A 16,375-nucleotide genomic window follows, 5' to 3' on the forward strand; every position below is an offset into this window, starting at 1 on the left:
AAGAAGAGAGATTATTGAAATTTTCAACTAACCATGGTTAAAGAGTAACAGTTGATGCACAGGAAAGTGTAACCTCACAAAACTCTCCAGCTTGGAGACTTTCAAAAGAGCCAATAGCTGTGTATTTTGTAGGATCCTTCTGTCTGTGATCTTGAGACTAAAAAATGCTAAATAATTCTTTTTTAGATACTTTATCTTGATCATCATGACAATACAGCAGACTGTTAACCAGGGCCATAAATCAAGATGTACATCTGTGGATTATATAATTTAGCATCTAAATTCACATGATACTTCTAAGGATTTTTAAAAAACAATTTTTTTGCTCCCAACACAATATTTTGCTTCTCTACTGCAGTTCTATGTAGTTAAGTCTACAAATTATTAAATGAAAACAAACAAAAGAATAAGAGAGGCATGGAAGGTGGAATGTGGGAACTTACAGAAGCAGCTCTTCTGCAATTAACGTCACGATCAAATACTGCAGCAATAACCAATGCACTGAGGAAATAAAACACTGAGTATTAGTACCAAATATATGAAAAGAAATGTGCAATGCCATCATTTCAACATTTAGCCTTCTAAGCAGAACAGGCAGCATGTCCTCTAAGGAGCTTATTATGTAGAAATACAAGCCTGAATTAAATCTGAGTTGAAGTCACCTTGTACTTTCTTGTTTCTGTAGTTTGCTGTAGATTTCTTACAGCACAGCAGCCACCCCACTGCATCAAAGGAATTTATGGAATACACAAACATGTTTTAATGCACAAAAATATTTTGTTTTAAACAGAGCAGGGATTTAAAACCTGGACATAACCATGTCTAATGTGAGACTCAGTGCAATTTTAAATTAAAACTTGGAAATACAGTTTCTCAATAGCCAAATGGACAGCAAGTCTTGTGTAAGGCTTAACTGCAGGTTTCCATTGCTTCACTTTGTGTTGTGTTTATCTCCACAAGAACAGTCACATCCTGTAAGGCACAAAAATCAAACAATATACAAATCCTGATAAAAAGCAACCTGCAAGATGAACTGCAAAGCAATTTTTTTAGGGTGACCTGTAGAGACTGAAGGATGATTATACAAAACAATTTCTTCATGCATGAAGTCTGGTGACCCTGCACAGGGTAATTCTTCTGCCTCAAAAGAACTGCTGTTCAAAGATGTGCTACACAACACAGGAGAGAGAGAGAATCTATCCTGCAGTCTGCAGCTTTAGAAATCCACCTCCAGCATTCAATTAACTTCAGCAACAAATAAACATCACTTCAGGAGAATCATTTAAGCAGAAAATTATTCCTTTCAAACCCTGAAACTCTTCATTACATGATTTATTGACTCCAGGCAAAACCGGAAATAAATACTGGCTGAAAAGTAAATTCAAGATAGCTTTGCTTCAGCATGAGGATATTAATTACACTGATAATATCAAACTTCCCTGGGTAGTGGCTATCAGTTCCCTACAGTGATGAATACTGTGTTGTTCCAATTCTCTGAAATGCACAGTCAGCTTGGCCTCTGTAATTTCAGTTTATCTCCATTAGGGAAAACAAGAGACAGAAAGCCAGAATGAAATGAAAACAAACCCCAATAAAGTGTTCTAAAGACAGTTAATGCTTTCTTACTGCTACCTGTAGGAGTAATGCCTCTCTCTGCCATGAAGACAAGAGGAAAGAGGAGATCATCCAAACAACAGAGCCTGGAAGAGCAAATACAGGAAGCATTCCATCAGGGAGCAGCACACATGGCTCACTTGAGAAACTGCTGGGTCAGACACACTCTTCATACCATGCTTGCTAATTCTCTGGCACACAGAGAGACTTAAAATCTATTTTTAAAGGACACTTAAGAAGTATATAGTTTTAATTATATGACTAGCTCCCATAAATTTTTTAATTACAGAACTTTCAAGACTAAAGGCATTGGAGGAAAATGATCCTTGAAACCAAAAAGAAGCTAATTTCTGTTTGACATTTCTGATTATACAGACTAGAACCTAGAACAGTAACCTGCCAGTTGTGCAATATTTCAATATTGGTCTCCTGAAAAGAGGAAAAAAAAATCTAACCACAAAAAAACCCTCATTACACCAAGAAGCTCAGAATCCTGAGTGCTGCCCTCACTGCATCAAACAAGAGCTTACCTAATAATCCCACTATACTTTTCTATTTTTTCTAACTCTTCTGTTACCTTGAGACAAAGCTGTGTAAGTAAAGCCAGCAAAGCAACACCTTGTCTGTGATGGCACCTGAGCCAGCCAGTGCTGCAACCAAACACTGTGTGAAGCAAAACAAAAACCCCAGGAATTCTATCATTGCCCCATTATATTCCTAAACCACACTGCAGTCACTGCTTCATGTTAATCCTTTTCATGAAGTATTCTAATGTATCAACCTCCACAAATACTCTTTTCAGGTTAATTCCCACTTGGAAGTGCAGGCACATCCTCCACAAGGCCAGGCTCAGAGGGTGGAACACCTCTAAGGTGTCCTCACCTGCCTGCCTTGTCGTGGGAGTTTATGTGATACTGCACCAGGATTTCCTAACATAAAGAAACTGTTTATGTCAAACCAAGTGGGATATTTTTTTAAGCTACTCAAAGGATCATGTCTTGACTTGCCCCAAGTGCACCACACCTGCCTGCTGCCAGGCAGAGCAGAGGACAGCTTTCACCTCCAGTCCCTATGGAACACCTTTCCTGCACCTCCAGTTCCTATGGAACACCCTTCCTGCTCCTCTATGGAACACCTTCCCTGCTCCTCTGCACCTCCAGTCCCTATGAAACACCTTCCCTGCTCCTCTGCACCTCCAGTCCCTATGAAACACCTTCCCTGCTCCTCTGCACCTCCAGTCCCTATGGAACACCTTCCCTGCTCCTCTGCACCTCCAGTCCCTATGGAACACCTTCCCTGCTCCTCTGCACCTCCAGTCCCTATGGAACACCTTTCCTGCTCCTCTGCACCTCCAGTCCCTATGGAACACCTTCCCTGTTCCTCTGCACCTCCAATCCCTATGGAACACCCTTCCTGCACCTCCAGTCCCTATGGAACACCCTTCCTGCTCCTCTTCCTGCACCTCCAATCCCTATGGAACACCTTCCCTGCACCTCTGCATCTCCAGTCCCTAAGGAACACTTTTTCCTGGCTCCTTGAGGGATATGGAGCCTGCATGCACCACCACAGTTAAGTGCACAATAAACACAAACAGACTTTAAAAAGTAAGCTGCAATTTTATCAGTGAACTAATAATTCTCCCTTTCCTCATCATCCTCTCCTCACTCCCCCAAGGATTCACCTAACTGGCTTCAGGGAAAGTCAGAAGGACTGAAAGTATGCCAGTGGGCACTCCCAGCCCACGTGGCTCTCAATCCCTTCCCTGACAAGGTGGAAAGAACCAGGGAGCAGAGGAGAGCCAGGTGAGAGATATCAGAACACAGAAATAAGCATAAACACCAGTTGCCCTCAACTCACAAGCACCAGGTGTACCAGCCAATAAACCTGAATTCCCTTCACCACCTGTAGCAAGCACTTCCAGTCTCTACTAGCCACAAGCAGCAAGAAGCTGATCCTACTGCTATCCCCTGGGAATCTGCTACCACCAGTTCCAGTGTGCCACCCTGAAGCTGTGGGAGGAGAAAAATAAACTCTCAAACCTCTTGCCTGTTTGGTACAAAACCAAAATTTCCTTCCTGAGCCCTAAAAAGGGTGAAGTGGTAACAGGACAGCAAACTGTCCTCCCTGCTGTAGATTAGGAAAGGGAAGGCACAATAACCACCACAAGCAGAGTGGGTTTGAACAATCCAAGCAAGTTCAGAGAAGGAGGTGAGCCCAGAGGCAGACTCAGCTCTGTTGAGCAGTGCTGCTGCCAACAGCCCTTCTGCACCTCTCCAGTGCCCACCTGGGAGGGCTACACAGCATGGGTGATGAAAACACATCTAGGCTCAGGGGTTTTTTTAATTTTTGAAACCAGAGCAGTCCCCCTGTTCAGTTTATCCCATGGAGATACAGGCACACAGGGGAAAGAGCAAGCACAAGGACCTGCTCCAGCCACACTGCAGTTGACTCAGATTTAATTCCTCTTATTTATCTAGGAGAAGGTCTAAAGAAAAGCAGACATGCTGTGACCATCCCCATTTCCACACTGCCTACTTTTGCAGCCCCTCTACCCCAGCTCAACAGAGCTCTCCTGGCCACCTACCCTCCTGTGCTGCTCAGTGGGTTACTCCAACAGTTACAAGTGAAATGGTGAAAGTGCAAGCAATACACATATGGGAAAGAGCAGTGAGAAAAATGCTTAGAACTAGAGTTACAAATCCTGTGAAAAGAAGAAAGAAAAAGGGTCTGTGATACCCCTGGAGGAGTCACTGTAGCCAGTGCCTTCAGCTCCAGCTCTCCTCTGCAGGCACATAACAGCAGAAAGCCCTTCTCCATATTTCATCACAGTACAAGACATAGCTCAAAGCAATCCTTCAGATTTCCCCAGTTCTGCAGGACAATCCTGCCCTGGAGCAAGCTCCATCATCCATCCTGAGCCACACCTGCCTGTTCCCCCCTCCCAGGGCCAGGCAGCACCCCAGGGAAGGCAAGGCTGCCTGCCCTGGTGCCCTGCACCCACAGCATGTGCCTGTGCTCTGCTGCAGGGAGACAGCCCAAATCCCAGCAGAGCCCAGCTCCCAACAGAGCCCAGCTCCCAACAGAGCCCAGCTCCCAACAGAGCCCAAATCCCAACAGAGCCCAAATCCCAGCAGAGCCCAAATCCCAGCAGAGCCCAAATCCCAGCAGAGCCCAGCTCCCAACAGAGCCCAAATCCCAACAGAGCCCAAATCCCAACAGAGCCCAGCTCCCAACAGAGCCCAGCTCCCAACAGAGCCCAAATCCCAACAGAGCCCAAATCCCAGCAGAGCCCAAATCCCAGCAGAGCCCAAATCCCAGCAGAGCCCAGCTCCCAACAGAGCCCAGCTCCCAGCAGAGCCCAAATCCCAGCAGAGCCCAAATCCCAGCAGAGCCCAGCTCCCAACAGAGCCCAAATCCCAGCAGAGCCCAAATCCCAGCAGAGCCCAAATCCCAGCAGAGCCCAAACCCCAACAGAGCCCAAATCCCAACAGAGCCCAAATCCCAGCAGAGCCCAAATCCCAGCAGAGCCCAGCTCCCAGCAGAGCCCAAATCCCAGCAGAGCCCAAATCCCAGTAGAGCCCAGCTCCCAGCACATCCCAGCTCCCAGCACATCCCAGCTCCCAGAAGATCCCAAATCGCAGCAGAGCCCAAACAGATCCCAGCTTGCATGAGAACCCAGCTTCCAGCAAAGCCCAGCTCCCAACATATCCCAGCTCCCAGCAGTTCCCAAATTCCAACAGATCCCAGTTGCCAGCAGAGCCCAGCTCCCAACAGATCCCAGCAGATCCCAAATCCCTATACATCCCAAATCCCAGCAGATCCCAGATCCCAGCAGATCCCAGCTCCTGAGCCCCCCACACCAGCCACAACAGGCAAAGGAACCTGCACCCTGCACAGCTCAACACAGTTCAGATAGTCAGCAACCATTTAATCACTCTAATTGCATTACACAGTACAAGTATGTTTTCCTTTCTATTTTTTGTTTAGGTTTTAAACAAAACAGTTCAGCTCCTTACTGTGCACCTGCCACTTCAGAGACAGCAACTTCCACACCCAAGGGGGCAGGAATCAAATTACCCACATTTCCAAGTCATTAAATTCTGTTTCACTTTCCCCATAGGTAAGCTTAAAAAGAGAGGCTGCATGTAGAGACTGGGAGAGAAACAAAGCTCAGTCAAGCAGTGCTTTTATAATGATATGCTTGAACAGCAACTTCAGTGTGTGCATCTCAAAAAAGAGCAACACTGTCCTGCAAAAGAAGGGAAGTTTCATCTACACTGCCAAGAATTTTCTTTTTGTGGTCCTGTAGTTTGAATAGATGAGGCAAGGTTTTAGAAACCAGTTTTACTAGACTTTAACAAACCATTAAGCAGATGTGAGCAAGTGCATCTTGTTGAAATACGGACTGGTAAAAAAACCTGACATGGAAAAATACAAGCAAGTGCTATTACAAGTACTCTCGGGCATGTATTTCCAATAAGTTTTCTCTATCCTTTTTGTTTCTTTATATTATTTTTTTAAAGAGTGGTAAGGTCAGGAAGGACAAGGATTGATTTGTGATCTACAGCAAACTAAGTTTGCAACTTCAATATTCTGCCTATTTCATCTCTGAACAGAACATTCATTAAAAAAACAGGGAAGAATCAGGTGACACTGAATATGGTGGGAAGGATTTATTTTAAAGCACTGCCAGAAATTTTACCAAAACAAAAATCTGACTTCATGCAGTTCAAAGTTATTTTTCACTGGTCCAAAGTGAAATATTTATGTTCCTTGACTGCTGAAAACACAATGTCTTTCAATTACATAATGATACAAGAAATGGAAAAAAGAATCCCCTGTAAATTTCCCCTCTGCTTTAAACTCAGCTGTTAAGGGGACATAGGGCAGGACCCAGTTTATGTATTTTGGTACCTAAGTGGGTCCCATGTGCTTCCAGCAGCTGAACACTGAGGATAAACTTTGTGCAATTCCCAGCACTAAGCAAAGCCAGCAGTTCAGGACTGCAATCACTCATCACACTTTTGGAAGGTGTTTACTATTTTTCTCTCATAGTGTGTATTCTTATCCAGGCAGATGTTTTTGCTGTGTAATTCAGCTCACAATGGATATTATGCACTTTGTTTCAAGATGCTGAGTGCTGCATTTTTCAAGGGTAGCAACAATTTGCTTGTGGCTAGAAGTATGACTCTTCTTTAAGTAAAACAGTGACACACCTAAGGCTAGATTTAAAAAAAAGCCGTGTGTAATTATCAGCTTGCTGACACAATAGGTGAAACTGTGTGTCATACTTTATTTGAATTTTTTTTTCACCATTTCTCTTTGGAGTGGCAATTCTACCTTTGAGAGCTGATTTAGAAAAGGTATGGACACTATAACAACACAGCACAGCACAGCACCCATTGGTTTTACTGCCACAGGCAGAGGAATCTCAAATATTGTCATTCAACACTTTTCTGAAAAGAAAATAATTTGTTTCCAGAAGAGGCTGAAGCTGAAGGACACGAGCTTCTTCAGAAACACAACCTGCTGGTATAAACATCTGTTCCAGAGGTCCCACCAACAGCTTTGTGACCATAAAACTAAATACCACAAACCCTGAAAAACACAAGGATAAACCTGCATCAAGCCTATGGAAACCAACACTGCAGTATGGCAGGGGGAAAGGAGTAAATGAAATATGAAATACATTGCTCAAAGCATCATGAGCACAAGAAAAGTTCTGATAAACAGAACAGATCAGAACAGTGATAAAGGGATGGCTTGAACACTCACCACTGGGCTTTCTTATGCTTCTACAAGCAACAAGCTTGCCTGACCTTAAAACAAACCTTTAAAGTTTTTTTAGCTAGAAGGATGGAAACTCAGGTTTGATTTTCATCAAACTGCTGACCAAATCTAGAAAAATTACCAGATTTGAACCAGACTTTAGGACTTCAGACTTGGCCATACCAAGACTAAAGATGTGCTGGCAGTGAGAACACAAATGTAACTGCAGTCTGGTCACAGGTGACAGTGTGTCTTCACTGCTACCACTAGTGCTGGTCAGATTAAAAACAAGAATTCAAGATTGTACTCACAGGATTATATCACTGTGCAAATACATCTTCAGGTACCCTCAGTTAAGAATTTCATCCTACATATAATTTACCATGAACTCAACTAGAAGTGAATTCAATATGACCCTTCAAAATAAAGTATCTCATTAATAACTTACTGTGGGAAATGTCACTGTTGCTAGCATGCCAAAGTGAAGCAGGGCTATCCTGGAGCTCCATATTCTCTTTCCAAAAGTTATCCCAAAACAGTGGCAGGCATCACATCCTAGCACATCTTAGAGTTACCAGGCTCCTCTCCTTTACAGTCTGTGCCAGTGTAGATGAAACCATCAAAATACCATGAAACTCTTTATGAGAGAAACAAGGCTAAAATGTCTCAGCATTTCTTGTCTGCCCACTATGGAAAAAATTGAAGAAAAATGGTGTTTGGCCTTCAACAGCTGGACAGCAGGTTCTTAGACACGAAGGTTTTATCAAGGTCCCAGAAAACACCAGGAGCAAGTACCACAGGACAGAAACCTGCTGGTGAACCCTGCTTTGAAGGACCAGCACTGAAAGGTGAAGCTACAGGGGTGAAAAACAGCAGAGACCAGCCAGGGTACTGGGGAAAAGAACAAAAATGGATTAATTTACAGATTGTCTCAAAGAACTTTAAAAACTTTTTAAAAAAAAGAAAAAAAGAAAAAAGAAGAAATAGTAATATTAGGCTTTTTTGGATGAGATTGAAATAGTTCTGTCAGCAATCTAGAAGCAAGGAAGTCCCTAAAAATTAAAGCAGATATCCAGAACCACAGATCACTGTATAGTCCAAACTTCTTCCATTGTTTTGAAAAAGAAAATACTAAATGACTGATAAAACCTTTGATGGAGACAAAGCTGCCTGAGTTGCTGCTATCAATGGCTGCACTAAAAGTGTGCCAAGAAACTGTTAGAAGCCACCTGTGTGTTTGCAGTGCAAGTCACCTGTTAACAAACCCTGAAATGTCAGCCAGTGTGTGGCCAACAAAAAGACCAAACAATAAAAGAGCATCCCACAGCCAAGGAGGAGGGAGAACACAAGACAAAAGAAAAAAGGTAAAACCAGTTTGTATCTGCTAAAATATCAACAGTATTAAGTGAAAAGTTGCAGCAACTTCTAGTCCATCATTGCAGTAGCACAGATTTGGAAATCCCTTAAAGATTTTACTTTTGAAAGTCTTTTGAAATAGAAACCATGGATTGAAAAAGAACTACACAGGCATTTCCATTCACTGCTAAGTGACATCCTGGACTCTGTTGTGCTCTATAAAACCAACGGGTATCAAAAGAGGGAAAATTCTCTCTGTATTTGTTAACTTTAACTCAAACATCTCCTTAGCAATAATAAAATCTCCACTACTCAAAAGTGCTGTGTTACTAATAATTCAATATTGCCCCTTTCAGAAACTGGAAGTGGTTTTATTTTTATTCAAAATAATCTTTGAATTGGAGCAGTTCAAAAGGAAAACTGTAATTTGTACTGAAGTAGAGCTGAGGTGTACTTTATTCTTGCAGACTTAACATGCTCAATTTGCAAGCTGCAAAATGATCAATAAAAATATATTTTACTCTTTGCACAACACCCATCTTACGAAGTCCCAGGAATCTTGGGTTGTTAGGAACAAGACTAACCTGAAAAAGAAAGAAACAACCTCTTCCTTAAATTTTCTCCTATTTCTAGCCCTTTATTATTCAATAAAGCAACTCCTCCATTTTAGAATGGCTTGAACTTCTCTCTTCTTAAACTCCCTGAGTTGAGCTCCCCAAGCAGACAAAAGACACACCCTGCCAAAGCCTGCACTGATTTCTCTTATCCTTACAGTGACTTTCTTTGGATTTTCCTTTGCAGAACAGGCGAGCAGAGGGAAATGAAGCCGCCACCGGAAAGGAAACCCTCAGATATATTTACCTCGCCGCCATGCCCAATGCAACTCCTGACTTTGCAGCTGTTCAGCACAGACACGAGGGGCCAGTTTTGCTGCAGCCATGGCCTGTGTGTGCAGGGGCAGCTCACCTGGAGATGTGTGTGATGAAGGGGACGAGCTCGGCGGGCTCGTAGGCGCGCGCGAAGGCCCAGCAGACGTAGCAGGCGGCGTCGCGCACGTTGGCGCCCACGCTGCACGCGCCCCTCTTCTCGTCGTACGTCAGCGCCCTCAGCATCACAGGCACCACTGCCACAAAGCACAGCAAGTTAGGGACACAAACCCTCCCATGCCACCCCCCAGCACGGCAGGGACACCCCGCGGCTGCTCCAGCCTCAGTGTCCAAGCTCGGGGCAGCCGCAGCTGTGCCAGCGCCTCCCACCCTCCCAGGCAAGGATTTCCTCCTGATATCTCACCTAAACCTACTCTCCTTTAGTTTAAATCCACTCCCCCCTGTCCAGTCAATAACATTTTTCTAGAGATAAAAGAGCTTCCAGAACATGTAAGGATAATTCTTTTGCACTATTCTAGAAACACATTGCCAAAGTTCCAGGGCTCCTTGCATTTGGTATCTGCACATCCAGACAGCAAATCTGAATACATCTCTCTCTAGATGGCACAACTTTATTAAATTACTAATGTCTGCAGAAACAAAAGTCTCAAAAAAAAAAAAAAAAAAAAAAAAAAAATCTCAGTTTTCTTTCTTGTATCAAATTTATCAAATGCGTCTTTTTTCCTTAGAAAATAGTTGGCACAAAGTGATCCCATTAACAAGAAATGGGATCACTGAGCTGTATTTCATTAGCAATCTGTGCCTGGATATCCTCCAGTGGATATAATCACAAAATAATTAAAACTTCAATGTGCTGTTCATCACTGTGTACTGCTGCTTTTAACAAAAAGATAGATACCATGACTGGAGAAGTGAAGTGTTAAAGGGCTGTTTAAATTCATTCTAAGCTGCTAAAGAAAATCAAGCAGTAGATACAGGGATGGGTGAGATTTGGCTAATAGGAGCATAAACATTACAAGTGAGAAAGTGCAATTCCGACTCTGGAACAACAATACAGCAGAGATGGATGGATTGTTGGACATTTCCCAGTTCCTAAAGAAACTGCAATGAAAGTATTTAAAAATGCTGCCTAGCTTGTTTTGAAAATTGCTGCATCAACTGATGAGAAAAATGGAATTTGCTGGTTCTACAGGAACACTCAAGCTGGCGCCAAAGGCAATTTTGCAAAGCTGCAGCACATTTCCCTCAGTGCAAGTGACCACTGCAGCTCCTTCAGACAGCTGGGAGCACACTCCCACCTCTGTGCAGGGAAGGAAAAGGGGGAAGGAGGCCCCTGCAGCAGCTCCTCACATTTGGATTGTCTCTGAAATAAAAACTGTATTTCTGCAGTGCAATGTCCCCAATGCTGGGCATGGCCACAGATGGTTTGTAGGAGCAGGGACAGAGGTGATGCTCCAGGGGCTGGTGGCCAGGGCAGCTGGAGTCTCACACCTTTCATGTCCTTTCCTGGGACTCACAGCACTGCTCTGTGTGACTGCAAAGCCTGGAGACACAGAAGAGGAAGGAGCAACAGTGGGCACTGGGGAGGTGGGACCATCAGGGGAAACAAGGTGAAGTGTGCAGCACTTGTAATTAGAAACACAAGAACAAAATAGGAAATACTGATCCAGGGGGCATCTGGTTTTGTGCTATCACTGGTTGAGTATTTATTGGTGAACTGCAACAGGAAATATTGAATAAAAAATGCTCCCAACACAAGTGTGTGTGTGTTCAAAAAAGTGGGTCCAGCATTACATTTCTTGTTGGTTTTCAAATCCCAAAAGAAACACTACCTAAAATTCCAGGCTTAACTTCATTTTTTGCTCTTGAGTTTCTCAGACACCATGTCAAATCTTAACCTAAAATCACTTTACCCAAAAAGTCACAGATTTAAAAATCCAAAAACCTTAGAAAAAAAATCTTCCAGAAGAAACTTTAGTTTGGTAAGGTGGAAGTAAAATTCTTTGATTTTTGAAATTCTGAACATGCCTTTTTATTGAAAACTAGGAAGTTGGAAGAAGCAACACAGAGAAGATCTGAACTGTTCCTTAACTTTATAGGTTTAAAAGTTTAGCTTTAATTTTACAAGTTCACATTTCTTTCACAGATCTACTATTTTTAAGTGTGCTACCAAAACCAGAAGATAAATAATACCCACTCTCAAGCTGATTCTTAGACCAAAATCCACCTGTGCAGGTCTGTGAATGCTCAAGAAAACACAGTCACCTTTAGCTGTAGCCTGGAGGTATCAATAAGCACCTGCCTCACCCCACCCTGCCATGCCCAAGAGCGTCACTGCACTTGCAGCTCAAGCCTTGGAAAATAAAGAAACAACTCTGGCAGTACAAACAAAAGGGTTGGGTTGGTTTTTTTCCTCATACTGGAGACAGGTTGCAGAGATATTCTGCTTTTTAAACATAGATTTTACACAGTCAGATGTTCAGTGCAGGTGAGAGGTAATAAAATCAGGGGAAGGAGCTTGTGGAAGATACTGGATGCTGGAGGGTTTAATGTAATTAAATGAAAGATCTTTCACATTAATCCTTTAAAAATATACTTTACACCAACCTCAACTACAACCTGTGCTGTCCTGAGCCTTTTGTCACTAACTCCACATAGTAAATTTATTTTTTTTTATTTAGTGCAATATTTATCATATAAAATACACAAATACAGCAGTCAAAGAAACAACAAAAACCTGTTCCTCAGCCCTAGGCCTTGTCTCCACAAGAAAATTGCAAAAAGTCAAGTCGACCTTATTTAATTTGAAACACATTTTTATTGGATCTGGGATTAAACAAGAATTGTCTAAATTTAGTTTCAAACTAAAATATGCAACTTAAAACAGATTAAGTTAATGTTATCTTAGACAAACATTATGTTTTTATAGGGACTGTTCAGGCAGAGAAGCTGTTTTAATCCATAAAAAATATATTGCAAATCCTTCTATTTTAAAATTATATGAGAAAAAGTACTACAAAGTGGACATTTGCTATTCCTGAAGGGTGCATTGTGCACAATGTCACAGCAGGAGCAGCTACAAACATTACAATTAATGAGTGATGAAGCTTAAACTTACACATTCAACACAAAGAATAACAATTTTGTTCTTCAAATTTTTCTTCAGTGAAAACCAGCTCAGTGCAGAAGTGAAGGTTCAGGCTCTTTGTGAGCCTTAGAATGAAAAACACTGGTGCAGACATCTGTAGTGTTGTTTTCTAAAAACAACTCTGGCTCCTGCATGTACAGAAAATCAGGTTTGAGACCACTCACTCCTACATGGCACCACAGCCTCTGGAAAGAGGCAGCTTCTAACTGGAACTTTTCAGGGCTCTTGTGCCAATATTTACTGGATCAACACAGATGCAAACACCAGAAAGTTCAAGTTAGACCCATTACCAGAAATAAAATTCTGCCAGACATCTCTGAATTGTTGTCATTTTCTATATAAGTTGTTGACTCCAGAATCTGCTCTTAAAGGGTTCTTTCCCTGAGAGGACAGAGCCTCCAGTGGGGATCAGAAAATGCCTTGCTGTTCTGGCTGTGGAAAGTTCTGTGTGTTCTGTGAGATGCTCCCCCATCACATCCCCAAGGGCAAGAGGCTAAAAACCTCCCACAGGTGACCTCTGCCGTGCCACTGCTGCCCCCAGGGCTGACCTCATTGTGAGTCTGCCAGGAAGGAGGAGCAGCACAGCTCCTGCAGCCCCAGCAGGGGTGTGAGGAGTGGCAGCTCAAGTCCCTGAAGCTGCTGAAGCCTCTGGAGCTGCTGGAGCTGCTGGTGGCCCCAGCACTGAGCCCACACACCCAGGGCAGAGGCACCTGCACAAACCCAGCAGCCTGTGTGCCCCAGGACTGCAAGGGCTGTGTCTGTCTGCCTGCAATCTCCCTCCAGTCTCTCCCTACGTAATGAATTAAAAGAGTCTTTAATTATATGGTCACGTGGTGGTTTTTCCATGGAGCTCTCTGAGGCAGCCCACAGGACAGACCTGCTCCAGGGATGAATCACAGCAGGCAGCTCAGGAGCTGCTGTCTGCCTGGCTGCTGAGGGTGGAAAGCATGGAATGCAAAGGCTGCCTCTCAGACTGAGAGAAGGGGGTGCTGGTTAAGCTCAGACTGTTTGGTACCAGTCATGGCTCTCAGCTGCAGTGCTCAGGAGCTGGGCACTGGCTCTGGTGCCAGGTCTCTCTGCCTTGCACCTTGGTGCTGACAGCAGTGTGGGCTCTGGAGCGTGGCCAGGGCCAAGCAGGAAGCAGACAGATCTGGCTTCCAGCCAGTCCATCCCAACATCCTTATGTAACACAGCCCTAAAAGCTGAAAGCCCCCTGCCTGGCTTGCACTCAGAGCAGCAGCTGAGCCAGGACAGCTCTGAAACAGAGCAATCCATGTTTTGGGGACACTCCTGCCCACTCAGACCCAGAGACCTCACAGGTGTACAGCTCACACAGCTCTGCCTCTGACTGAACCAACAGCAAACTGCACCTAAAGACATGAAGGAACAGGCTTGTGGAGAAATCCTACTGAGCAAATGAATTACTTACTCTAAAGGAGTATAAAAATTCTATAAACTCATAACACTGCATGTCAGAAAAGTAGTATCACCCAAGAAAGCCCAGCCTTGAGGCTAAAGTTGTGCAATAGTGAGATAAACCCTGTGGTGAAAAAGCCAGAAGCAATTCAGTGTCATTTATTCCCTGCTCAGTGTTTACCCCATGTCCCAGTGGCGCTGGGGGAGGGACCTTTCCTGCTCTGGCTCCAGACACTGCACTTCTTCCTGCTCATACCTGCTGGCTAGTGAAAAAAAAAATAAATCTGCACTATTTATAATGCTTCCTTGCTAATTTGAAAACTATTATGGTGACATAGGCATTATAACTTTTTTAAAGGCTCTTTTCAAGACCATGCATCACTTTTAAAGTTCACCTGCATGTTAGAGAAGGAATTCCTAAACCAGCCTTTCAGGTTTGGGTGTTCTCCATTTTCTAAAGGGTCCACCTAAGACAGGTAGATCTTTTATTTTTTTTTTTTCTCTTTTTTTTTTTTCACTCCTTCCTGTATCTCTGATGAAAAGCACCTGGAGTTTTGCCAAAAGCCTCACAATTAAGCACCACTACAGAACAGCCCAACACAGTGCAGAAGCCTGACTTCTCTTCTTGCTGCATCGTCCCTCTCCTCCAACCCTGGCTGCTGCAAATCCATAACAAACAACTTACTCCAGAATATGAAAACACAGAAGGCAATCCTTAAAAACAGAGAATGTAAACAACTTTAAGAAGCTACATAATACATTTCCATAAGACTATGTATATCCTTGTCTCAGTTAAACCTCCTTCTAAAAAGCAGTACTGGGTTCATATTTTTTTTCCATGAATGGCACAGTGAGATTGGACAAGCAAAAATGCCCTTTTTGTCCACTGTGTGTAGATTTTTTCTAAACAAAAGAGACTTTGGGGTTTTTTTTTAAGTATGTCTAGTTATATGTAATTATCAGTAAGCACCACTCCCTCTACTCTGAGATAAAAAAAGACCAAATACACAGGAATCCAATCTTTTCCCCATAATAGCACATGATCAAGCCTTCTCTGTACCAGGAACAGGCAATTAGGTACTGCCTCAGAGCACATATCCATCCTAACCAATTTAACAAGAAAAAATTAACTATACAAAATCAACAAGGTATTTGAACCAGAAGCTGAGGGAATTTTAAAATCACAGACACAGAAATCACATGTACATATTCCTTCAAAGCTGTAGCATCTGCTATTGAGACTGGCCAAGTCCATTTGAAACACTCTGACAGCATCAGAGACTTCATTTCATACAAAACTACACTTGACAATGAGATATCTTCAAAACAGAGAGCAAACATCAACTGAGAGAGCCAGTGTTTCCTATTTAAACCAACAGCTTACCATTTAGCAGAAATAGTTCACAAATATGTCCCTAAGCCAGGCTCTTTTTGGATACTGGTAGAGTTGTGTGTGACTTCTCTGAAAATGTAAAAAGCATCATGATTTTGTCATGGAATCCCATGATGCCAAATCCCAGGTCCCTCACTAGGAGACCTTTAACACTCCCTATTTCCTTCTTACAGCTTCTTTCATTCTGAAGGTAACTTATGAACAGAAGGCTGGTTCTGCACATTTTTCACTATTTATTACTACTTTTCAATTATTCTGACATTAAAAAAATCAAATTCCAGATTCAGATCAGTTGTGCCAACCCACCAGTACCAGACTTCTGAATTTCCCATTATCCCTGGATCCTACCAGCATTATTTCCTTCTGTTCAAATGCTGCTCTCATTGTTGCCACAGTTTAAAAAGAAGTAAGGGACTGTTGGACTATCCCACTCTACTCCCCAGTAATGGGTAAGGGTATTTAAGAAAGGAGGAAGATTAAAATAATGTCTTCCTGGCTGGAATCCTCCCAAAATAAGCACAACTTCACTGAAAGTGTAACCACAGGGCTCTTCCAATCTTCTTTCCCTGGCTTCCTTTTCTTAACTCTTCAGTGATGCAAATGTTTTCAACCTTAACTTTACACATACATGATTTTTATAGCAGAAACAGGATCACATAATGCAGTGAGCATTATTTCCTGGTGAAACAATAAATACAGATTTTATTTCAGGGATTGTCTCTGGCTTTCAGCACAGACAGCTGGGACTACTCAGAGCTCAGAAGTCCTTGAGAGTGACACCAGAACATTCTT

At 42.9% G+C, this 16,375-nt stretch overlaps 1 protein-coding gene across 3 annotated transcripts in view; it reads right to left on the reverse strand.

Annotated features, from left to right (window-relative positions):
* Window positions 1-16,375, reverse strand: part of TBCD (tubulin folding cofactor D) — a 126,496-nt gene that overhangs the window by 68,936 nt on the left and 41,185 nt on the right. For all 3 annotated transcript variants that reach the window (XM_079323503.1, XM_079323505.1, XM_079323504.1), the window contains exons 14-15: window positions 9,706-9,862; window positions 444-501 (exon numbers count right to left, since the gene is read on the reverse strand). In XM_079323503.1, the coding sequence (XP_079179629.1) occupies window positions 444-501; window positions 9,706-9,862 (215 nt within the window). The remainder of the gene's footprint in view (window positions 1-443; window positions 502-9,705; window positions 9,863-16,375) is intronic.

The sequence above is a fragment of the Erithacus rubecula genome (genome assembly GCF_903797595.1).
Source record: "Erithacus rubecula genome assembly, chromosome: 20".
NCBI lineage: Eukaryota > Metazoa > Chordata > Aves > Passeriformes > Muscicapidae > Erithacus > Erithacus rubecula.